The 24,358-nt window shown below is 43.2% G+C and overlaps 1 protein-coding gene across 1 annotated transcript in view; it reads left to right on the top strand.

The window, feature by feature from the left end:
- The window catches only part of dst (dystonin), a 187,918-nt gene that overhangs the window by 149,474 nt on the left and 14,086 nt on the right, over window positions 1–24,358 (top strand). Inside the window, exons 60-87 of the mRNA XM_038974616.1 lie at window positions 1,435–1,593; window positions 1,863–2,033; window positions 2,303–2,472; window positions 2,952–3,111; window positions 3,327–3,653; window positions 3,869–3,953; window positions 4,034–4,275; window positions 5,488–5,694; window positions 6,382–6,501; window positions 6,936–7,043; window positions 7,290–7,508; window positions 7,739–7,942; window positions 8,712–8,943; window positions 9,327–9,553; window positions 10,035–10,157; window positions 10,418–10,519; window positions 11,392–11,493; window positions 12,136–12,309; window positions 12,677–12,832; window positions 13,597–13,794; window positions 14,768–14,896; window positions 15,540–15,710; window positions 16,950–17,105; window positions 17,501–17,707; window positions 18,275–18,394; window positions 19,427–19,596; window positions 19,896–20,055; window positions 23,952–24,146. Of these exons, the coding sequence (XP_038830544.1) occupies window positions 1,435–1,593; window positions 1,863–2,033; window positions 2,303–2,472; window positions 2,952–3,111; window positions 3,327–3,653; window positions 3,869–3,953; window positions 4,034–4,275; window positions 5,488–5,694; window positions 6,382–6,501; window positions 6,936–7,043; window positions 7,290–7,508; window positions 7,739–7,942; window positions 8,712–8,943; window positions 9,327–9,553; window positions 10,035–10,157; window positions 10,418–10,519; window positions 11,392–11,493; window positions 12,136–12,309; window positions 12,677–12,832; window positions 13,597–13,794; window positions 14,768–14,896; window positions 15,540–15,710; window positions 16,950–17,105; window positions 17,501–17,707; window positions 18,275–18,394; window positions 19,427–19,596; window positions 19,896–20,055; window positions 23,952–24,146 (4,794 nt within the window). The remainder of the gene's footprint in view (window positions 1–1,434; window positions 1,594–1,862; window positions 2,034–2,302; window positions 2,473–2,951; window positions 3,112–3,326; window positions 3,654–3,868; window positions 3,954–4,033; window positions 4,276–5,487; window positions 5,695–6,381; window positions 6,502–6,935; window positions 7,044–7,289; window positions 7,509–7,738; window positions 7,943–8,711; window positions 8,944–9,326; window positions 9,554–10,034; window positions 10,158–10,417; window positions 10,520–11,391; window positions 11,494–12,135; window positions 12,310–12,676; window positions 12,833–13,596; window positions 13,795–14,767; window positions 14,897–15,539; window positions 15,711–16,949; window positions 17,106–17,500; window positions 17,708–18,274; window positions 18,395–19,426; window positions 19,597–19,895; window positions 20,056–23,951; window positions 24,147–24,358) is intronic.

Here is a 24,358-nt window from a genome sequence, read left to right as displayed (position 1 = left end):
CAGTAGGGTCCAAAATGGAGTCTATAGGACGCTAGCAAGCTACGATGAGCTCCCCACCGCCGAGCTGCAAGAGGACATGTCCTATCAGTCAGACTGTGAGTTAGTCAGCGTGGTCGTCACACAGCCAGAGCCCTATGTGAGTTCTGGGCCGCGGTCAGAGTGTAGGCCGAGTATGGGTGTTAAACCGTTTGACTTGCAACACCACGGAGCTATAGAACCACGGAAATACAGCATGGAGGACCTGGAGGACTTCCTGTTGTCAGTGGAAAGGGAGGCTTGCTTGGCCAATGGCAGTGAGCCACGGGCGTACCAAGAAATAAGGGACGACGAGATCGACAGCCTGTTAACTGCTATAGCCGCATTTCCCGAAATGGACCTCATGGGTTTCGCCTCCCCCCAGGTACCCAAAAATAGTCTCCTCCTGTTTCTATCTTCAACTGGGCCAAATAAATACACATTTTTTTGGATAGATATGGCACTTTTTATTAGTGTTTGCAGGGACGCTGCCTGGGCTGGCTCTGGGCTGGCTCTGGGCTGGCTCTGGGCTGGCTCTGGGCTGGCTCTGGGCTGGCTCTGGGCTGGCTCTGTGCTGGCTTTGGGCTGGCTCTATGCTGGATCTGTGCTGGCTCTGGGTGTTCCTTGTTTATCAGATTACATGAGGTCTGAATTGAGTTTAGTCAGTCAGCCTGCCCTGTGTGTCTGTCTGGTGTGTTCCTACACAGCTGTGCACCAACTGATTTCCCTGCATTCCGTTCTAGAAGCTGCAGTGCTGACCAGTCAGAAATAGGTTGTTGTTATGCCAGCATGTGGCCTAAGTCATCAGCCTGTGTATACAATCAATCTTCAGGGACTGTCAAAAAAATATTGAATACTCAGCTGTATTTTCTCAACATTATTGTTGATTGTGGACAATCAAAGTGCCTAGCTGATAATCCAGTATGACTTGTCTTTGTTGGCTCACAAATAACCAATGCATTTCAATAAACTTTCCACTCTCCGAGGTTGTCTCAGAGAGAGGTGGTATAAGCAAACAGAGATATCTGAAAAATGTAAAATATCCTGTCAATTGCTGGATTTTGTAAACTAATGGAATGTCTTATCTTTCTACAGTGGAAATGTTAAAATGCAAATGTATGGCATGAATCAAGGACTTATATCAGTCCAATTTGGATAACGACCAGATAACCCTGAAAGCAACTAATGCATTCCTGAGAGCGCTCTTAAAACGTAGGGTAGGAATATTGTTTTAAAAGCAACATCAAACATATCTTGATTTGTCTTTATTGAAGTCTTACCCTTATGAACCTCTGACATCATCTGTCTTATTGAGATAAAACATTATCTCTCATCCGCTCTAAGTTGTTCTGCGTCTGGTAATACAACATTTATTTTCATATTATTTCATTATTTCAACTGTAATATCTCTGGCCACAGGTATTCCAGAAAGAGGTTGATCCACTGCAGAGCCAGTTGCAAGACATTAACTGGCTGGGCCAAGGCTTGATCCAGAACGCTGACAAAGGCACCAGCACCAAGGGCCTTGAACTTGACCTGGAGGATGTCAACACACGATGGAACACTCTCAACAAAAAGGTTAGCTTGTCTTTGGCTTATTCATCTACTTCACACTCTGATCTTTATTGCTTTTTACGTAGGTGAGAGGTCAAACTTTAGTTAACGAATAATACTCTGTTGCATTCTTGCTTAATGTTATGCAAAATGATTGATAGCTTTAATTAGCTTGATTTGTTACTGTATTACAAATGTGTTATTAGTTACTGAACATTACTTTTACTTGACCATAATAATGACCTCCTATATCATAATATATGTGATGGCTATATTTATATGGTCTTCCATAGATTGCTGAGCGGTCAGTGCAGCTGCACGAGGCCCTGTTGCATTGTGGGAGATTCCAGGATGCCCTGGAGTCCCTACTCAGCTGGCTGACGGACACAGAGGACCTGGTGTCCAATCAGAAACCTCCGTCTGCCGAGTTCAAAGTTGTCAAGGCACAGATCCAGGAGCAGATAGTAAGCCACTAGAGAACTGATGAACAAACAGCAGTAGCTGCTAATTTTTACATTCAAACTCATTCAGAGAATCCATGTAGGCTTTAATGATTTAGCCATTAATCTTTTTTATTGGCATCCATTGTGGAGCATTATTAAGGGTTATCCTTAAGCTTCTGTTGAATGTATGCAAGGCCATTAGATTTACGGGTTTCCCTGAAAGCGGTAATTGTCCTCGAAGCATGTTGAATGGGCCTTGTAACTTCTTCGACTTTGTTTGTCCTGGACAGCTCCTCCAGAGGCTGCTGGATGACCGCAGGCCCACGGTGGAGCTGATTAAGAAGGAGGGAGGGAAGGTTGCGGAGCTGGGAGCAGAGTCCGTGGACAAGGAGAAGGTGGGGAAGGAGATTGAGTGCCTGGGGCAGAGGTGGGACGCTCTGCTGAAGAAGGCTGAGAACAGGTCTGTCTGCACAACCACCTGAAATCTTATACCCATATTTTCTAACAATATTTTGTAAAACTTCCCTGAGAGATTAATTTAAGTAACGTGTTTGTCATTTAAATGATTATTGAAGTTGAGATTCAACGTGGAAAATCTGCTGATTTGATTTTCGCTATGAAAATGCCATCCCTTGCCTCAGTCATATATGCACTGCACATTTTGGACAATACAGACAAAGGTGTTGCATTCTGGATAAGTGCCCTGAAGACAGAATTAATCTACTCTCCCCCACCATCCCTAAATGACAGTTGTTAGGTATAATTCTTCAATTGCGCTATCTGGAGATAGACTGAGTGCCAGAGGTCTTTGAGGAGACCAGTATCTTGGCATCCAGTATCTTGGCATCCAGGCCAGACTTTAGTTGAGGGAGTGAACCTGTCTCATCACTCTACCTGTCCCTCTTCTTCTGTTCTCTCTTGGCATGCTGGGTAATGTAGGCACAAACAGCTGAAGAGCATTCTGGTTGTGGCTCAGCAGTTCCATGAGACACTGGAGCCGCTGTCTGAGTGGCTCTCTGCCACAGAGAAACACTTGGCCAAAGCTGAACCTATTGGCACACAGACCTCCAAGCTGGAAGAGCAGATCTCCCAGCACAAGGTACGATAACTCATGTTTCAGTCATTGATGTTACTTATCAGTCGCCCATTCCCTTGTTTTCAGTTTCGCATGTATTGTCGTTTCTATCATGATTGGCATCATACATTTTGAGTTTTTTATTGGTTCAGTATTCACCCCCCCCACGTTGTGTTTGTTTGTGTGTTTTTTGTTTATCCTTCTGGTGCGTATTCCATGCGTGGTTGTGATGTGGTCAGGTATTAGAGGAGGAGATAATGGATCACAGTAAAGACCTGGTTCAGGCCGTCAACCTGGGTCAAATGCTGAAGCTAGTCAGCTCAGTGGACGATAAGGAGCTGGTGCAGTCTAAGCTGGACTCCAGCCAGGCTAGTTATGTAGAGCTGCAGGAGCGTTGTAGGAGGAAGGCTGAGATGCTGCAACAGGCTCTGGCCAACGCACAGCTCTTTGGAGAAGACGAGGTGGCCCTCATGAACTGGCTCAACGAAGTGCACACTAGGCTGAGCGAAGTGTCCGTCAAAGACTACAAGACGGACGTGCTGGAAAAGCAGTGTGCAGAACAGCTGGTACTACTACCCTCACACTGCTCCTCAGGCCCAACATTCACTCATGCTTTAACCATTTACAGGGTTTTGAAGTTATTTTAAATTACACCTAGCTACTTTGTTATTTTCAGTTCAGTTCATTTTGTATAGTTTGTGTGGAAAAGTCCCATTCCTTCTTGGTTCCCAATGCTGATTTTATCAGATGAGTTGGTGGTAAGGTTTTGTGTCTTGTCCAGGCCCTACATGAAGACATTGAGTTGAGGAAGCAGAATGTTGATCAAGCCATTTCTAATGGATTGGAACTGCTGAAACAAACAACAGGTGAGACAATATGTTTATTACTACACCTAGTTAATATTATTACGAATCTGAATTAATGTATCTTATTTTACCTTCTATAGGTGATGAGGTGGTTGTCATCCAAGGCAAGTTGGACGGGATAAAGATGAGATACGCTGAGATCAACTCCATGAGTGATAACGTGTCTAAGACCCTGGACCAGGCCCTAACCCTGGCCTCTAAGCTTCAGCACACACATGAAGACCTCAGCTCCTGGCTGAAGAATGTCGAGGCTGAGCTCACCGCCTTCACTGCTCAGGCGCCTGTAGGAGAGCAGCTCGTTCAGGCACAAGACAGGCAGAAGGTAATAATAGGCCTCTTTTGCTTGACTTTTTGTTGGGGAGAGCAGTTAAGACTAGTTATTAAGTTGCTTTATACAACAGGTGGGTCTAATTCTGAATGCTGATTGGTTAAAGCTGCATTCCAGCCGTGGTCTATTCCACAAATTACCACTGGCTAAATCTATGACGTTAAAATGCCTATTTACTCTGTTCCATCTGACTGCACAATCCACTGTCTCATCAGCCCAGCCAGACACTTTATAAACATGATCTCCACTATAAAAAGACATTATCGCACATTGTCTGTCTGTCTGTCTCTCTGACATTTGCGACATTGTTTCAATATTCAATTTCGATCTCCATCTGTCCCATAGTAATGAACGTGTTGGGAGTCTGAACGAGAGAGAGAGGCAGGCAGCGTTTTTCAGCCAGTCAAAGTCATGAATCAGCTGGCATCATTGTTATAGATACATACAAAGAAATGTAAATTGAAAAAAGGTCAAACAAAACGAAGTGCAGCTAGTTTGTAATCCTTCCAGCTTCAGTTTGAAGTGATTGTGTTAGCTGTGTTGTTGGCTAGCTCCTCTGAACAACAGTGTCCTGACGAGAGAGCACATGTTCAATGCCAGATGAAATCGTGCCTCATTAGCTCATTGTTATGGATGTATCCAAATAAATGTCACTGGAAAGCAGCTTAAACAAATACAAATGCGGCTACTTTGCTGTTATTTTGGCTGCATTTAGAACAACTGGGTCGCGTCCATAGATACAGAACAAAAGGACTGAACGACTGGGTCGCGTCTCTAGCAACCGAACTGATAGAACGAACGACCAGCTGGCTTAGGTAGCAACCCTAGGTTTGTGTCGTGATGACATTTTAAAATGTTTGTAATTTAGCAGATGCTCTTATCCAAAGCAATTAGGGTTAATTGCCTTTATCAAGGGCACATCAACAGATTTTTCACCTAGTGGACACTGGGATTCAAACCAGTGACCTTTTGGTTACTGGCCCAACACTCTTAACAGCTAGGCTACCTGCCTGTGATGTCAGATATGTAAATTTGCCATGTGATCCATGTTAGTTGTAGTCCGTCATATGGGGTTATGGTATTACTTGGAATATGCTGTAACATCAAGGTAAAATTACGACAGCCATATCACATGACTATAAACACAGTGCATGGATAGATAGATTGATGCTCACAGCTCACTGTAGGATCCTCTATGTCAACCAGGCATTGCTGAAAGAGGCCAGGGATCACAAGCCCCAGGTGGACAAACTCAACGAGGTGAGCAGCTCTCTGCTGGAGCTGGTCCCTTGGAGGGCTCGGGAGGGCCTGGACAAGATAGTGACAGAGGACAACGATCGCTACAAGGCCACCAGCGACACCATCGCACATCACGTGGAGCAGATAGACGCCGCTATACTGAAATCACAGCAGGTAGAAACACCACTTAAAGTCACAGTACCCGGCGACTGTAAACAGGAATTCATAAACAGAATGGAAACACAACCCATAAAACTTGCTCAAAAAAGGGGACCAGCCCTGACCAGAATGCTAATATGCGTTCTGGGTGATGGGGACTATTAAAGTGTTATTCCCACTGCTTTCAAAAGTAAATCCTGTCTCGTTTGGCATCCGTGCCCTTTGGGAGCTTTGTTTTCTGTCATTATTGTTAATTAAACACTAGGAACTGTTGTAGAGGGTGGGTACATTTGCATCTGATTATTTGCTCATTAAAAAGAATATGCTTTAATACGGACACTAAAGAAAATAGGTTATGGTATCGCTTGGTAGAATCATAGATGAATTGTCCCAAACCCGTTGATTTTACTTCCCTAATGTCTTAATTGTTTTACTTCTGCAGATATTCTTTTACATATTTTTATGTATTTTATATTTGAAGCAATATTTTGTTACCATAATCAGCGGGGCGACTTCCTGCTTACAGGCATAAACAACAATAGTATTGAAATCTACCAGGACAGGCCTTACAAGCTCTTCCCAGCAACCCCCTTGATGCACACTCACATTGGGTACAGGAAGTTGCCCCACTGTGTACATTGACATCATATTGCTGAGTCTACCTTTAATTAGGCCTTTAATACTGGGATGTTTTCTGTGCAGTTTGAACAAGCAGCTGACACTGAGCTAGCCTGGCTTACTGAAGCAGAGAGGAAGATGTTGTCACTGGGAGAGATCAGGCTGGAACAGGACCAGACCACTGTCCAGCTCCAGTCCCAGAAGGTTAGTCTGTTTGTCAAACCACTGTCCAGCTCCAGGCCCAGACGGTTAGTCTGTCTGTCAGACCACTGTCCAGCTCCAGTCCCAGAAGGTTAGTCTGTCTGTCAGACCACTGTCCAGCGCCAGTCCCAGAAGGTTAGTCTGTCTGTCAGATCACTGTCCAGCTCCAGTCCCAGAAGGTTAGTCTGTCTGTCAGACCACTGCCCAGCTCCAGTCCCAGAAGGTTAGTCTGTCTGTCAGACCACTGTCCAGCGCCAGTCCCAGAAGGTTAGGTTGTCTGTCATGCATCTATACTGTATATCTGCCTGTAGAGACATTGGTCACCACCACCGCTGTGCAAACAAACAGGTCCAGTAAACAACGATGTGTGCTGCAGCTGCGTGTGCTCTGTGTGTTAGTTAACATTCAACCCCAAATATCCTCCTCTGATTAACCAGGGCTTCTCTATGGACATCATGAGACACAAGGATGCCGTGGATGGAATTGTGAAAACAGGCCAGGCCATCATGAACAGCAAGGATGAGGAGGAAAAGCAAGCCTTGAAGGTAAAAGTTCTAGAATGGAATGAAGTCCTAACATCTATCTGTTGTTGGTAGAATACCTCCCTTGTGCGTCCATGAATGTAGCAGATCTTTGATAGAGATTTCTATCAGAGACCCTGAGGATGGCAGCTGGCTGTTGAAATGTCAGTTATCTAGTAAATGAAGTTGCACCCGAGTGTGCAGTTACCTTGCTTTCTTTTTTAAGAAGCATACAGTACATCAACTTGTTTTACGTTATATTTTTCTCAGGCCAAGATCCAGGCCCTCCTGGAGAAGTATGTTGTTGTCAGTCAGCTGAACTCGGAGCGCTGCCTGCAGCTGGAGCGAGCCCAGTCTCTGGCCAGCCAGTTCTGGGAGACTTACGAGGAGCTGTGGCCCTGGCTCCAGGAGACCCGCACCAGTTTCAGCCAGCTCCCACTGGCGTCCATCGAGTACGAAGCTCTCCGACAGCAGCAGGAGGAGCTCAGGGTGAGCCCAACTTAAAGCCTATTAGCTTGATGTATCTGTGCCACAGGATTGTCATACTATTGTATGTGGGAACAAAGGAGAGTGTCCAACAAAACTTCATAGCACTAAGATCATCGTAACACCAATGAAGGAAATGGACAAAGGATGATTTGAGTGTTACAAAGCTGTAGGGGAAATTCTCTCAATGTTTTCGTGTTTCTCTGACTGACAATGTCATATATCCACCACAGCAAATGCGAGAGCTGATTGCTGAGCACAAGCCCTACATCGACAAGATGAACAAGACAGGTCCCCAGCTACTGGAGCTGAGTCCTGTGGCGGGGGTCGCTATCAGGGAGAAGTACACAGCCACAGACCTGCTGTACGCCCAGCTCAAGGCTGACGTCAAACAGAGGGCCTTCACTCTGGATGAGGCCATCTCCAAATCCACACAGGTAACACACGTTCACTTTCTTTATTTAGTTGATGTATTGTTTATACAGCTAGAAATCCCGTTAAAATAAAAAATGTATTTCGCAAGAGAGACCTTGACATGCCGTCAACATCATAGACCTGTAGAGCTTTTTATTGTGTCTGTTAAGGACGCACGTGCATGTGAGTTTGACTTTGGTCTTATGACGGCTTATGTTATTTCACTTACTGCAACTGATTGGAGATAAAAGGATGTTTTTAAAAAGTGTTTAGGATGGGATTGTTTGATGAAGTGCCAAATTAATGACATAGCTCTGAAGAATTCTGAGGCTGAAACGGCAGGATAAAAGTCCTTATCATGTGTCTGGCGGCCTCAGAGGGAAAGGAAACATTATTCATATCCTTCCTTTGAAAACAGGACAAAAATACTGAGGGTAGTGGCAGGGCACGTCTGGTTCAGACAGAATGGATTTCACCTGCAGAGTCAGTTGGGTTCAAAAGGGTTGCATCTCTATATTTGAGTAGACAATGGTCCTGTTTTCCTATGTTGATTGATTGTTCACACTTTGAAAATAGATGTGGGTGGGTGGATAGTTAGTTGTTGGGAAGTCCTTCCAGGTGCATGTAATCATCATTGCTGTAGTAGAATGCTCATTCTTGTGGCTGAATGATTAAGTCTCTTAACCCTTAGTATTTCACCAAATAAAAGCACTTTGGATAAATACAATTTGATACTTAGATGTGGATTGTTTAGATCCAGGCAGCCAGTTTACCATGTCAATCTCCTCCCAGTTCCATGACAAGATCGAGCCCATGCTGGAGGCCCTGGAGCGGATCGCTGAGCGCCTGCGTCAGCCTCCCTCCATTTCTGTGGAGGTGGAGAAGATCAGGGAGCAGATCACAGAGAACAAGGTTGTGTCGGCGGACCTGGAGAAACTGCAGCCGTCCTACGACACGCTCAAGCAGCGCGGCGAAGAGATGATTGCTCGCTCAGCGGGAGCTGACAAGGACATATCTGCTAAAGGTATTGTCTGCTGTTTCCCTGTACCTATCATTGGGGGAAAGGCTTGTTAGCACCGCTAGTTTTGGTGATGTTTGGAAACACTGTACAGTACATAACTGTAGCCTCACACTACTACAGATCAACCAATTGTTTTCCCTCTTCAGCTGTAGTTGATGTGTATGGTTTGGGTGGCTAGCTGTACTTCTACATTAGCTGCCAATAGCTGGACTGCTACATTAGCTGCCAATCAAAATCAGCTGAAGTTCTCTCTCCAGCCAAATACATGAGTTAGCTGAAGACCTAGCCTCAAGCTGCCAGACACCACACCATATTACAGAATGGTTGGTGTTGAGGAGTGAAGGCCTAAATGAATAATACTGTTATTTCTTCTCCGTGTCTCCAAGCTGTGCAAGACAAGCTGGATCGGATGGTGTTCACCTGGAATGAGATCCATGCCCTGATGGAGGAGAGGGAGGCCAAGCTGCTGGATGTAATGGACCTGGCAGACAAGTTCTGGTGTGACCACTGTGCCCTCATCGTTACCATCAAGGACACCCAGGACCTGCTGAGGGAGCTGGAGGAGCCTGGAGTCGACCCTTCTGTGGTGAAACAGCAGCAGGAGTATCTGGAGGTGAAAGAGCATCAGAACACGTTCACTATGAGGTGGAATTAGGAGCATTACACTCTTAGAAAAAAAGGGTTCCCAAAGGGTTTTGTGGTTGTCCCCATAGGAGAACCCTTTTTGGTTCCAGGTATAATTATTTTGGGTTCCATGTAGAACCTTCTTGTGGAAAATGTTCTGCATGGAACCCAAAAAGTTTCTACTCTAACTTAAAGGGTTCTACCTGGAACCAAAAGGGGTTCTTAAAAGGGTTATCCTATGGAGACAGCCACAGAACCCTTTTTGGTTCTAAATAGCATATTTCTTTCTAAGAGTGCAGTGTGCAGATTTTTTTTGTCTTGTTATGCTAAATAGTGCTTCTTACATTCATGTAACATGTAACCATTAGAGCAGCTCAAACAAGATTCCATGGGCAATGTCATTTCTATGCAGTTTGATGTGATTGTAGGTTTAGTTACTTCTTGGGACTGATAGTTGTCTTTTCTCCCAGAGCTTCAAGGAGGAGATTGACGGCCTCCAGGAGGAGCTTGATGTGGTGCGGAACCTGGGGGCGGAGCTTATGGCTGCTTGTGGTGAACCAGATAAGCCAGTCACAAAGAAGAGTATTGATGAGGTAATCAATGACATCAGAACATCACCTTTAAAAAGAAGAACACAAATCACTTTACTCAAGTACTCCAGACAGGCAACCTAAAATGACAGATACTTTACTCATAGATATCTTATTGACTTGCATAAGGATATATGTAATGATGGTAAATCATATATAATTTGATCATGGTTTCTTTATTTGTATTTTTATATAGAGTAGTGTGCGTATCCAGCTGCTGTGTATAGGTCCTATTCTCTAACATCTGTTGTTTTCTCCACCAGGTGAACTTGGCGTGGGAGACTCTGAACAAGGCATGGAAGGAGAGAGTGGACAGACTGGATGAGGCCATGCAAGCTGCTGTACAGTTCCAGGATGGCCTGCAGGTACATTACTGTTCATTATGGATTAACTGCTATGCTTTGTCATACATCAGGACCTGTTCATACAATCTTTGTTCTTATTGGTCAAGATCATATAAAATGTTATCTCCCGTTCCTTACCGACTGAACATGGCCCTGCTGTCACTGAACACACAGGCTAACACCGAGCAACTTGTTGTTTGCATGTAATGCAGAACTTCTGTGGTTTCGTTAGTGTTCGTTAATATGTTTCACTCTGCCTCCCCTGTTTTTTTTCATAAGAAAGAGTAAGTCACCCACATTACTCAGGACATGTTCACAACTTCCTGTTGATTGAAATGTCTGTGGTTTTGTGTTATTCCAATGATCAATGGCTCTATCAATGGCCCCGTTAATCAAGCAATGTTAATGTCTTTATGCTAATCAGTATTTGCCACGTAGCATTGTAGTTCTCAGATTTAATCAAGGGACAGAGTTTACACAATGACTTTGAGTAGTTTACCAGGCACTAATAGATAAAAGTTAATTGACATGTAACAGGCATTGTTTTTAATGTTAGGAGTGTAAACTGCAATGACATCATGTTGCTATATGTGGATCACATTCATTTATGTGTTTGTTTATATTGGTTGGGATTGTTTATAATGGTGTATGAGGCTATTGTAATGCAGTGTTTTTAAAAGGCTTAGATTTACACTGTTGGGTTGTACATTAACCCCCTCCTAGACTTGAGTGAATAAGTTGAGGTCCGTCATATTTCACCATGTGCTAATATCTATTTTTCGTTGACAGTGTTGCTTTTACTTTAAGAAGAGTTGATGGATTGAGTGATATGAATGTGAAAGCTAGCATTGTGTTCTCCCACTGACAATGGCACCCACTCCCTCTATCTACAGGGTATGTTTGACTGGGTGGACATTGTGGAGCACAAACTGGGTTCTATGTCACCTGTGGGCACAGACCTGGACACTGTCAAGCAACAGATAGAAGAACTCAAGGTATTGTGTTTCTACACCTTTTATTATAATAATCATTAATAATACATATTATGTAGAATGCGTTAGCTATGAGGAATCTTAGACCAAACTATGGATCGATTCCCACATTTATTAAGTTAAATAAAGGTTAAATAAAATGTTAAAAATGTATCTGATTGAAACATCATAAATAACTTTCAGTTGATCTCACTCAAGTGAATGTGTTGATTTATTTAATGTCCAGCAAAATGACAGAGCAAGCAGCAGCTGTGTTTACGGATGTTCAGTTCGTGCCCTGCTCTTATTGAAGCACGGTGTAGAAACAGTGTCATACTACATAGAACATTGACATCTGTTTCTCTCCTTTGATCTACAACAAGAAGAAGCTATTGTGACTCTCCAATGGATTAGTTAATGATGATGTTTTTAGACACATCCACCTTTGCACAGGAGCTGAACAAAAATAAGTGTCACCATAGAACAAAGTCATGTCTACCCACTGTTTGCTATCCCCGTGCTAAGTGATATTTTAATAAAGCTTTTGAGCTGTACAGATGTAGGATCTTAATTTGATCACTTTTTTTGCTGAGAATTTTCCTGCACATCATAACCTTGTCAATATAACTACGTGTTGCCTTGGCAATCCCTTGTGTGGTGTTTCAGGAGTTCAAAGGTGAGGCGTATCAGCTGCAGATGGAGATGGAGCGACTGAACCACCAGGCGGGCCTGCTGCTGAAGAAGGTGACGGAGGAGTACGACCGTTGTGCCATCCAGGAGCCCATGACCGAGCTCAAAATGCTCTGGGACAACCTGGATGAAAAGATCATCAACAGACAGGTAGGTTTTTTTTTATAATGATTTTTCTGCTTCATGCGGCTAAGAGCTGGAGGTATACCAGAGGAGGGGGGGTGAAATGAACAGAACCATACAAGCTTAATTCAATGCTGTTTATTTTTTGTTGTTGAAGAAAATAGATTGCCTCTCTGAACTGTCTCTTTCTGTATAGCCTAAATATAATTAGAACCTTGTGACAAGAATACAGTGTATATTACATGAATAGTGAACTGTGTAGTGTTTTCTCTAATTGATAAAGTGCCTTTCCCCTCTCATTCCCGTAAAAATAGATTCATTACGCTCACATGGCGAGTGTTTTCACCAAGTGACTTTCACCTGACTCTGACGTGTTTGTACTGATTCTGTGTAGCACAAACTGGAAGGAGCGCTGTTGGCTCTGGGGCAGTTCCAGCATGCGCTGGACGAGCTTCTGGCCTGGATGAGCAACACTGAAGAGCTGCTCAACGAACAGAGGAAGGCTGTAGGAGACCCCAAGGCCATTGAGATCAAGCTCGCCAAGCACCACGTAAGACCCATTTCTTCTGGTTGTTCTTTTAAAGTGTTATTTCAGCCGAGACACGCCTTTTTTCCTGCCACAAACATCAATCTGCAGAGAAGAGCAGCTTGGTATGACCTTTTCATGACCTCTGACCCCAACAACCGTTTGGCTTAGCCACAACAACAACAAACATCAAAGTTCCACCCTACCCAGACTGCATACATAACATTGTACAACATGTATTATAAGCACATACAAATCTGCAGTCTTTCAAATGCATTTGACCTATTTCACTCCCGTCTCTTAAAGCCCCTATAATTTATAATCCATCTGACACCTTAATGGCGTTTTGGTTTTTGCCCTAGCACTACACAGTTGATTCAAATAATCAACTCATCGTCAAAACATGCACCCAGGGGGGAGGGTGAGCCCAGGACCGAGTTTGGGAAACACTGCTTTAAGCCATCATCCACAGACAGTGAAACATGGATTTTATGTGTATCGGACCAGTCTGGTCGAGGACCACCATGCAGGGATTTAAACCACCACGCAGCAGATTAATCTAGTCTTCTCCTTGCCATTTCTAAATTTATGTTCCATGAGAGTTTAGTAGATTATACCATATTTTACCCATTAGAATAAATAGACACTGAAAGATATTTAGTGTGGAGTATAGACTCTATCACTCTTCTTGGAAAAGTGTTTGTCCAGTTTAGTGCTATCTGATCTTGTTTATTTAATTGATCCCATCAGCCTAGTGTTTAACCATACCTGTATTGTGGTGTTTCCAGGTCCTCCAGAATGATGTGTTGGCCCATAAGACGACGGTGGAGGCAGTCAACAAGGCCGGTACTGACCTGGTGGAGTCCACTTCTGGAGAGGAAGCCGCCGGCCTGCAGAACAAACTGGAGAACCTCACCCAGCGCTGGAAGAACATCCTGGAGAAGACAGAGCAGAGGAGGCAGCAACTGGACAGTGCTCTGCTTCAGGTTTGTGTCTAGCTATACCTCCCTTACGCTGATGTCAGCTGCCTCACCTCTTCACCTACCAAGCCGCCGTATGGAAGCTGGTACCATGATGACTCGTATCTGAAATTGAAGCTATGATTGATATTCTTCTCTCCTGGAGTGTAAGAATGTTGTTTTTCAAAATTCATAAAGAAGGTTTTAGAAAAGTGGGAGGTTAAGTTACGGAGAAATAATGTGAACCTTCACTCCCCACCTCCTGCCTCCCCCATTCCTAACTATTGGTGTTCCTGTTCATACCGTTGACATTTAGGGGAATGCTTTGATGTAGCGTGTGAAAGGAGTGATGGATGGAATGTCAATGACCAGTGGATATGTATTTTTATTTGAACAATTTTAAAAGGGTTGTTATTAAGTATTTTTCTACTGTTAGTATTTGAATGGTTTTATGGCAAGGAATCAGGAATGTTTTAAGAATATGAAATGAACTTTCGGAAATGTAAGCCCTATGAAAAAATTGCATGCAGTCTTGATTTTTTGAGTGGGTTACCAAAGGGTTGCCAAAAATGAAATCAATGTATTTTCCAAGAATGTTTTACTTTGGTACCCAGTAAACCTACAAAGCTCTGTCAAAAGCATTTTACAGACAAACGTGGATTTCCAATACAATGCATATGTAAAACATGTGCGTAGACAACATTGTAACATTGAGCATAGACATTGTTATCTGGTTCATATGGGGAATAAACTGAACAAAACAATTAGAAGCATAAAGCCATGCATGTTTCAGGAAATTAAACATAAAATATGTTTATTGATTAGACTGTTCACAGACACCATCATTCGCTCTGTCAAATAACCTCAGACCTAAACATTTATGGCCATTAATGTGTCTGAGGAATTCCTAACTTCTTAAAACATTCCCCTTTCCCACCCTTGAATTCCACAATACGTTTATAAGGTGTGTTGTTCTGACTCCGGCTGTATTGTGTTGCAGGCCCAAGGTTTCCATGGCGAGATCGAAGACATGCAGCAATGGCTGAAAGACACAGAGCGTCAGCTGTTAGCATCAAAGGCTGTGGGAGGCTTACCAGACACGGCCCGCGAGCAGCTTAATGCCCATCTGGTATGTATTTAACCATATGAAATGCCTCATACAGATGACAGGCTTGTAAGGGCCCAACTCAGGCCTTGTCTGCTGTTTTGTTCTGAAGTGTGAACTGTGAATACTAAATTAAGTTGCTAAAAGAACAATAATGTGTCCTACTAAAAAAATCATTAAAGGAGTGATTAAAGCCCCAAAGTGTTACTAAGTCATTAAACACTGACTGTACTCAGAGAATGTTCCACTGTTTTGTAATTGTTTGATAGGATAACCCAGACACTGTCACGGTGAACGCTTCCCTATGGGCCTTCCATTTAGCACGACATCATGGCAGCCAAAACAGAGATTGTTTCTTAATGATAAGATTATCATACTCACAACTTACTTGAGATGTGAAGGTTTTAATTTACATGTGGAAAAGCTTGCCTATTGTTTCCCCTCACTGCTCTCGTTCTTTCACCATGTTTGGTCTTCATTTGGATTTTATGTGCTCACAAAACAAACTGGTAAAGAGGCAGTAAAGAAATATACTGGACTTATTGTCAAATTCCATGAATTTTCTGAAATGACATGTAAAACAGTAGTTTCAGTGCTATAATTGGATATTAACATTATAACAGCAGCCATCTTTTCTAAGCCCCTCATGTTTTTTTGTCTTCTGCAGGAGTTATGTTCCACAATGGAGGCCAAGGAGGAGCTGTACCAGCAGCTGATGAACAAAGGTCAGCAGCTGCTCACCATGACCCCCTCCGGCCAGGACAGCAACACAGAGCAGGACCTCCGTAACCTACAGGACAAATGGGAGTCTGTGCAGGCCAAGGTGGCTGAGAGAAAGGTAGGGAATGTAAAGTGACATGGAGTAGCATTGTTGGGCTATGATGGGATGAATCAGTGTTTCTCTTCCAGATTGGGCCCCCATTCCTAGCTCTGCCCCCACTGACTGCATAAAATAATTCAGCTTCAATTGGATTACATTGGAAATGTTGATTTTAAAGGACCTGGATGTTTGGGATGATTTGGGGTTCATTGTGCTCCGCCTGAAAAATGATCTAGAGAAAACCTGTCTAGAATGGATCACACCCGACAAAGTGGTCTGAACTTGTCTAATGATTCATAATGTTGAGGTTTATTATATCCCCAGTGGGACGTTACTGCTCAGCGCTGGTTCATCCCCTCCCACCCCCTGTACTGTACTGTACATTATACGTTTCTAATCCATGAGTTATGAATGCTGAACAGCAGAGAGGGTTGGTAAGCACGTAAGCATGTAAGATGTGGTCACAGGTCTTTACTGGTTATTGCCTGAGTCATCAGCCATCAGTCATCATGGAACAAAGTCCTCTTGTCTTCAGAGACACTCTAACCAACAGCTGATATGTTCAAATGGATGTAAAGGAAATGCTGGGGTTGGATGTGGTTTTGTTCCTAACTCAGTCAAGTCCGTTAATCAACTATGGTGTACTGTTCTGTATGTCATGAATACTGCACAACTTAACTCACAAGTTCCTCTGCATTTTGCTAGCTTGCCCAGATAGCACAGTTCATTCACAACTAAAGCTAAAGTAGCCTACATGGAGAGGGACGACACTGTATACCAGAGACAGTACTTCTTGTCATTAGGCTTGTGATGGCTGTAATGTTATTACCCCATTGTTTATTGTGATGAGGATACAGCATTGGCTACTCACTTTAGCTTGCCTGACTGTAAGCAAAAAGGATCCCTGCTCTTGGACTAACAATCAAAAGGCTAATTGATGCTATTTTTAAAACTGTAGAGGATGCATCGTTTTGATAGCTCATCCTCTTCCCTTCACCCTTGAAGTATTCCAGAGATGCCGACTTCCTCTGTCTAAACAGAGGTCATGTTTGGATCAATTACAGTCATTACCTAATGTTGTGGCAACCAAACAGCCTGCATATTTGTTTGGTGCATGTGTATGTGTGCGTGGGTGGGTGAGCATGTGTGTGTGTGTTTGTAGGTCTATCCGTTTGTGGGTGTGCACGTGTGTGAATATTTGTGTCAGTAGAAAGAGTGCAATGTTTCTCAAGTGTCTCTGTTGTCTCTGTGCTTCAGGTGAAACTGGAAGAGGCTTTGGCTCTGGCCACAGAGTTCCATAACTCTCTCCAGGACTTCATCAACTGGTTGACCCAAGCTGAACAGACTCTCACTATGTCCTCTCCTGCCTCCCTCATCCTGGAAACCATCCTGTTTCAGATAGATGAGCACAAGGTATGCGTCGGTGTGAAGACGGTTAACATGACACATACATTTACGTTTTGATAGGTTTCTGATGATTCGTCATTTCAGTATTAGTCAACTGTCTAATAATTAACCTAAACGGCCTCCTATCCTGACTTACTTAGTATTAATGATGTCAGAAGCAAGAACAATTGATGGGCTTAGGTTCCATAGCCGAGACAGCTTGCTGTGCAAGCAAGCCATCCACGGCTCAACAATGTGTTTGACTCTCATCCAGAACTCTGCTTATTAGTCAAGTGAACATTCTACTTGCCATTGGACATTCTAAACTAGTGCCTTAAACTGTACCCCAAAAATACCAACTCCACTGTGTAACACTATTGTAATATCTGTCATGATCCTCTGATGTGTGTGTGTGTTGGCAGGTGTTTGTGACAGAGGTAAACTCCCACAGGCAGCAGATCATTGAGCTGGATAAGACAGGGACACACCTGAAGTACTTCAGCCAGAAGCAGGACGTGGTATTGATCAAGAACCTGCTGATAAGTGTACAGGGCCGCTGGGAGAAGGTGGTGCAGAGGTCTGTGGAGAGGGGCCGTCTGCTGGACGACACCAGGAAGAGGGCCAAACAGGTACGACACACTGGGAACAGTTGGTACAGGATCACACAGTAGTACACATGACCTAAACTGGTGTGCTAGGAGTTAGCGGTCTAGCCACATTGAAGTATGATAGGAAATTGATGTAGGTTGAAAAAAGTAGGAGAGAGAGAGATTCATAGTTGAATGAGAGAAAGAGAGAGGGTGAGAAAGAGGGAGTTACACAGGTGGACTGTAGTAGGTGTCACCATCTTTCCACGTAATTGGGCAATAGGCATCAATAGAAAAACAGAAGTGAGGTCACTAACGAAGTGTGAGGTCAAATACGGTACAGTACATTAAGGCTTTGCAGACAAAAGTCGCCTGGACAATGTGTTACAACTACTCTATGCTAGTTATTATCGTTGGAAACCTGTGGTTAGGTATTACAGTGAGGTCTGTCTTACATGTTGATTCCAAAGGCCTCAGAGCCCTTTCATTAGTACGCACCCTTCACTTTTATTGGCGCTAAACTGAGAATGTAGAAGAATAAGTCAAAGGAAATCATACATCACGGTGTGTGGTTTACTCAAACCTAATTTCCTACATCTCTCCCCCTAGTTCCACGAAACCTGGAACAAGTTGACAGAATGGTTGGACGATTCGGAGAAGGCTTTGGACTCTGAGCTGGAAATCGCCAACGATCCTGACAAGATCAAGACGCAGCTGGCCCAGCACAAGGTGCCTGAACTAACTGAACCTCGTCAAATCCTTTTCTCATCCTTGGAGGAGAACAAGACAAAGGGTGACAATGAAAGAGTTGGCGAGACCCCTCCTAGAGTGAGGCGTTTATGAAGCAGATCGTTTAGCAAAGAAAAACATCTCCAGCAGGACTATAGTCATTTATCAAAGCTGCTGTTTAAAACCACAGCTTTTTCGAGTGCTTTTTCTAGTGAGACTTCAGTTTGGGATTTATACATTATAGTATACAGTACACATTAGTGCCTTTAGTGTCAGAGACTAAGCTATCCAGTTGTTGTCCTTGCACTGTTGTGTGTGAGGATTGTTTGCTAATCCTAAAATAATCCCTGTATGTACGGAATGTATTAGGGATGCCCTGATTTCAGAAACTTTTAATCCGTGTGGATGAATTTTGACCCCTTTTTTTTCAGCCACTACATAGTGTCCTTTATTAACAACTAGGTCACAATTTAGAATCCATGACAGAATGTAGACGGTACACTCTTAGAAAAAAGTGTTCCAAAAGGTTTCTTCGGCTGTCCCCATACGAGAACCCTTTTTGGTTCCAGGTAGAACCCTATTTGGTTCCAGGTAGAACTCTTTTGGGTTCCACCTGGAAACAAAAGGGTTCTACCTGGAACCAAAAAGGGTTCTCCTATGGGGACAGCCGAAGAAACCCTTTTAGCTTCTAGATAGCACCTTTTTTGAAGGAATCTACAGTTATATCATACGTAGTGCCTCTGGATTAACACAGCTGTAGTTTCTCAGTTGTGCTGTTGACGATTTGTTAATTACGTAACAAGACAGAAAGTGAGACCATGGTCAAATTGCTTAGGCTACTGTTCAATTATGGACATTTCACTGTTGGCTGTTCAGCTGTCTAGTCTAAAATCTACTTGTTTCTCTTTGCCAGACACACCATATAAACCTTGAACGGCCTGAAGACGAGGCTAAAAACCAGCCACAGACTGACTTGGACAGCTTGAACTAGCTTAAATAATGACCATGTCTCTCCAACTTGGGTTCATGCAGGAGTTCCAGAAGGTGCTGGGGAGCAAGCACTCAGTGTATGACACCACCAGTCGTACCGGACGTGCCCTGAAGGATAAGACGTCACTGCAGGACGATAACCAGAAGCTGGACGACATGCTGAGTGAACTGAGGGACAAGTGGGACACTGTCTGTGGCAAGTCAGTCGAGAGGTAAGGGGACATGACCGGCACATTGCTGTGTAATGGACACACAATATGCATATTAATGATATATTTTACTGTCATCTAATCGTGATGATGATGGATACTGAAACTGTCGGCTTCGTGAATACTTTTGATCGACTCTGATTAAACTATAATTCTTCTCAATGCAGAATGCACCTGTAGAGTTTCTGCTGTCAAAGTGTGATGATATTACATAAATAATAGAAAACAGTGATAGTTTTGTGATATTTTCTGCTGTCAGTGGTCATTATGTATTTTCACTAATAATCTGTATTTCCTTTCAGGCAGAACAAACTGGAAGAGGCGTTGCTGTTCTCTGGTCAGTTTACTGATGCCCTGCAGGCCCTGATTGACTGGCTGTACAGAGTGGAGCCTCAGCTGGCCGAGGACCAGCCAGTACATGGAGATATAGACCTTGTGCTCAATCTCATCGACAGTCACAAGGTAAATAAAGGAAACATTTGTACAATAGAGCTTCATTGTCCAGCCGCAGAGCAGTACCCTTGGAGCAGTTTGGTGGGGTTAAGTGCTTTGTTCAATGGCAGTAGGCGCCATTTGCAGAATAGATCTGTTCAAACTCTGGGCCGAAGCACATTCATCTAACTTGATTCTAAAGCTGAAACATGTCCTATTTGTGTACCCTGTGATGCTGTACTGCGTGTGGTTTTGCTGTTCTCATTGCTCAGCGTATTTTAATTTCTCATTCCTTCCGGTAATTAATACCCCCCCCCCCCATAGCCGGTTGTCGGAAATAGAAATTGTGTTATGTGGCAAAACGCTGTTTGAATTAGCAGAGAAGCGAGATTGCTGAGGTATAGAGAAATAAAGAGTGCCTGGCAGGATATCTGAGTAGATCCACAGTCACACCTTCAGTTCAGTCACCCTCCATATGGCCTTCAAAGGCATCCAGATGACTTCATGAGGGTGCAGAAGTCAACTGCTCCAATTGGAAGTGTTTTTGGCACAATGTTAGTGTGTAGCTGGATCGGTTTCAACCCTGTTGAACTGTATTATTCCAGGCTGTATCACATCCGGCCGTGATTGGGAGTCCCATAGGGCGGCGCACAATTGGCCCAGCGTCGTCCAGGTTTGGCTGGGGTAGGCCATCATTGTAAATAAGAATTTGTTCTTAACTGACTTGCCTAGTTAAATAAAGGTTAAATAAAAAAATGTAACCAAAATAAATTGTATCCCTATTTTTCATAATCAGTGTTGATTTGGCCTAATTTGTTTTGGACCACAGCTTAGCTCTGAGGGTCATGGGGCTAGATGACTGTTTATAACCTGGTCTAATTTATCTTGGCTACTAGGTATATTCTAATAGAAGACATAAGCTGACACACACACAAAAATGTTTCGTAGAGGTGCTGACTAACAGAGAATAAACTATAAAAAGAAAGAAAGTCACACACTGTAATTATGCTCCCAAACATTTAATGGGTCAATCTGCAAGTGTCAAAACATTGGTTGCTAGACCCATTAAATGTTTGGGAGCATAATTAGTGTGTGACTTTCTTTATTTCTGTACGAGGGATATCATAGCAATAATGACTTGCGATGTGGGACTCTGCAAAGAGCAGAAATGGATAGATGAAGTTTGAGGTTATTGGGTGTGGGGGTGGGTGTGTTGATGTGTCTGTGTCTGTGTGTCTGTTTACATGTGTCTCTGCATCTGTGTGTAGTCTTGTATATGTCTGTATGTGTGTGTATAATGTAGTATATGTCTGGTGTAGTGTAATGTAGTGTATGTCTGGTGTAGTGTAGTATATGTCTGGTGTAGTGTAGTATATGTCTGGTGTAGTGTAGTATATGTCTGGTGTAGTGTAGTGTAGTATATGTCTGGTGTAGTGCAGTATATGTCTGGTGTAGTGTAGTATATGTCTGGTGCAGTGCAGTATATGTCTGGTGCAGTGTAATGAATGTAGTATATGTCTGGTGCAGTGGAGTGTAGCATATGTCTGGTGCAGTGCAGTATATGTCTGGTGTAGTGTAGTATATGTCTGGTGTAGTGTAGTATATGTCTGGTGTAGTGTAGTATATGTCTGATGTAGTGTAGTATATGTCTGATGTAGTATATGTCTGATGTAGTGTAGTATATGTCTGATGTAGTGTAGTATATGTCTGATGTAGTATATGTCTGATGTAGTGTAGTATATGGCTGGTGTAGTGTAGTATATGTCTGGTGTAGTGTAATGTAGTATATGTCTGGTGTAGTGTAGTATATGCCTGGTGTAGTGTAGTATATGTCTGGTGTAGTATATGTCTGTAGTGTAGTATATGTCTGGTGTAGTATATGTCTGGTGTAGTATATGTCTGTAGTGTAGTATATGTCTGGTGTAGTATAGTATGTGTCTGGTGTAGTGTAGTATTTGTCTGGGGTAGTGCAGTGTATGTCTGGTGTAGTGTAGTATATGTCTGGTGTAGTATAACATATGTCTGGTGTGGTGTAGTTTAGTATATGTCTGGTGTAGTGTAGTGTATGTCTAGTGTAGTGTATGTCTGGTGTAGTGTAGTATATGTCTGGTGTAGTGTAGTGTATGTCTCGTGTAGTGCAGTATATGTCTGGTGTAGTATATGCCTGGTGTAGTGTAGTATATGTCTGGGGTAGTATAGTATATGTCCGGTGTAGTGTATGTCTGGTGTAGTGCAGTATATGTCTGGTGTAGTATAGTATATGTCTGGGGTAGTGTAGTATATGTCCGGTGTAGTGTATGGCTGGTGTAGTGTAGTCTGTCTGGTGTAGTATATGTCTGGTGTAGTGTATGTCTGGTGTAGTGTATTGTAGTGTATGTCTGGTGTAGTGTATTGTAGTGTATGTCTGGTGTAGTGTAGTGTGTCTGGTGTAGTATATGTCTGGTGTAGTGTAGTATATGTCTGGTGTAGTATATGGCTGGTGTAGTGTAGTATATGGCTGGTGTAGTGTAGTATATGTCTGGTGTAGTATATGCGTAGTGTAGGTCATGTCTGGTGTAGTGTAGTATATGGCTGGTGTAGTGTATGTCTGGTGTAGTGTTGTATATGTTTGGTGTAGTGTTGGATATGTTTGGTGTAGTGTAGTATATGTATGGGGTAGTGTAGTATATGTCTGGTGTAGTATATGCGTAGTGTAGGTCATGTCTGGTGTAGTGTATGTCTGGTGTAGTGTCGTGTATGTCTGGTGTCGTGTAGTATATGTCTGGTGTAGTGTAGTGTATGTCTGGTGTGTAGTGTAGTATATGTCTGGTGTAGTGTAGTGTATGTCTGGTGTCGTGTAGTATATGTCTGGTGTAGTGTAGTGTAGTGTAGTATATGGCTGGTGTAATGTAGTGTAGTGTATGTCTGGTGTAGTGTAGTGTAGTGTATGTCTGGTGTAGTGTAGTGTATGTCTGGTGTAGTGTCGTGTAGTATATGTCTGGTGTTGTGTAGTATATGGCTGGTGTAATGTAGTGTAGTGTATGTCTGGTGTAGTGTAGTGTAGTATATGTCTGGTGTAGTGTAGTGTATGTCTGGTGTAGTGTATGTCTGGTGTAGTGTATGTCTGGTGTAGTGTAGTATATGCCTGGTGTAAGGTAGTATGTGTCTGGTGTAGTGTAGTGTAGTGTATGTCTGGTGTAGTGTAGTGTATGTCTGGTGTCGTGTAGTGTATGTCTGGTGTAGTGTAGTATATGCCTGGTGTAGTGTAGTATATGCCTGGTGTAGTGTAGTGTATGTCTGGTGTAGTGTATGTCTGGTGTAGTGTAGTATATGCCTGGTGTAGTGTAGTGTATGTCTGGTGTAGTGTATGTTTGGTGTAGTGTAGTGTATGGCTGGTGTAGTGTAGTGTATGGCTGGTGTAGTGTAGTGTATGGCTGGTGTAGTGTAGTGTATGGCTGGTGTAGTGTATGGCTGGTGTAGTGTAGTGTATGGCAGGTGTAATGTAGTATATGGCTGGTGTAGTGTAGTATATGTCTAGTGTTGTGTAGTATATGTCTGGTGTAGTGTATGTCTGGTGTAGTGTAGTATATGGCTGGTGTAATGTAGTGTATGGCTGGTGTAGTGTAGTGTATGGCTGGTGTAGTGTAGTATATGTCTAGTGTTGTGTAGTATATGTCTGGTGTAGTGTAGTATATGTCTGGTGTAGTGTATGTCTGGTGTAGTGTATGTCTGGTGTAGTGTAGTATATGGCTGGTGTAGTATATGTATGGTGTAGTGTAGTATATGTCTGGTGTAGTGTCGTGTAGTATATTTCTGGTGTCGTGTAGTATATGTCTGGTGTAGTTTTGTATATGTTTGGTGTAGTGTTGTTTTGTATAGATTTTGGTGTAGTGTGTTTTTGTCTGTGTGTAATGTCTCACTAGTTCTGTCTTTGCTGTGTCTTCCAGGTGTTCCAGAAGGAGCTGGGTAAGCGGACAGGGAGCGTTGCGGCCCTGAAGCGTTCGGCTAAGGACCTGATTGAGAGCAGCCATGAAGACTCCTCCTGGGTCAAAGCTCAGATGCAGGAGCTGAGCGCTCGCTGGGAGACAGTTTGCGCTCGCTCAGTATCTAAACAGACCCGGCTGGAACAGGCACTGAGTCAGGTAGGACTCTTACTATGCCAAACCTCTCTTCATCACTCATTCAAAATGGTGGTGTTCCAAGACATCTTTTTATGCAGTTTCACAGATGATCAGATCTCACAAAGCCCGATGATCTGTTAAAACGTCTCAGAAACATCATTCATATGATCATAGCAATTCATAGCAATCGTTTGAGGAGTGCAGTGTGTCTGCAAAAAAGACGACGCCACCAT

This window comes from Salvelinus namaycush, chromosome 35 (genome assembly GCF_016432855.1).
Source record: "Salvelinus namaycush isolate Seneca chromosome 35, SaNama_1.0, whole genome shotgun sequence".
Lineage (NCBI taxonomy): Eukaryota > Metazoa > Chordata > Actinopteri > Salmoniformes > Salmonidae > Salvelinus > Salvelinus namaycush.
This window is presented reverse-complemented; position numbering and strand designations above follow the sequence as displayed.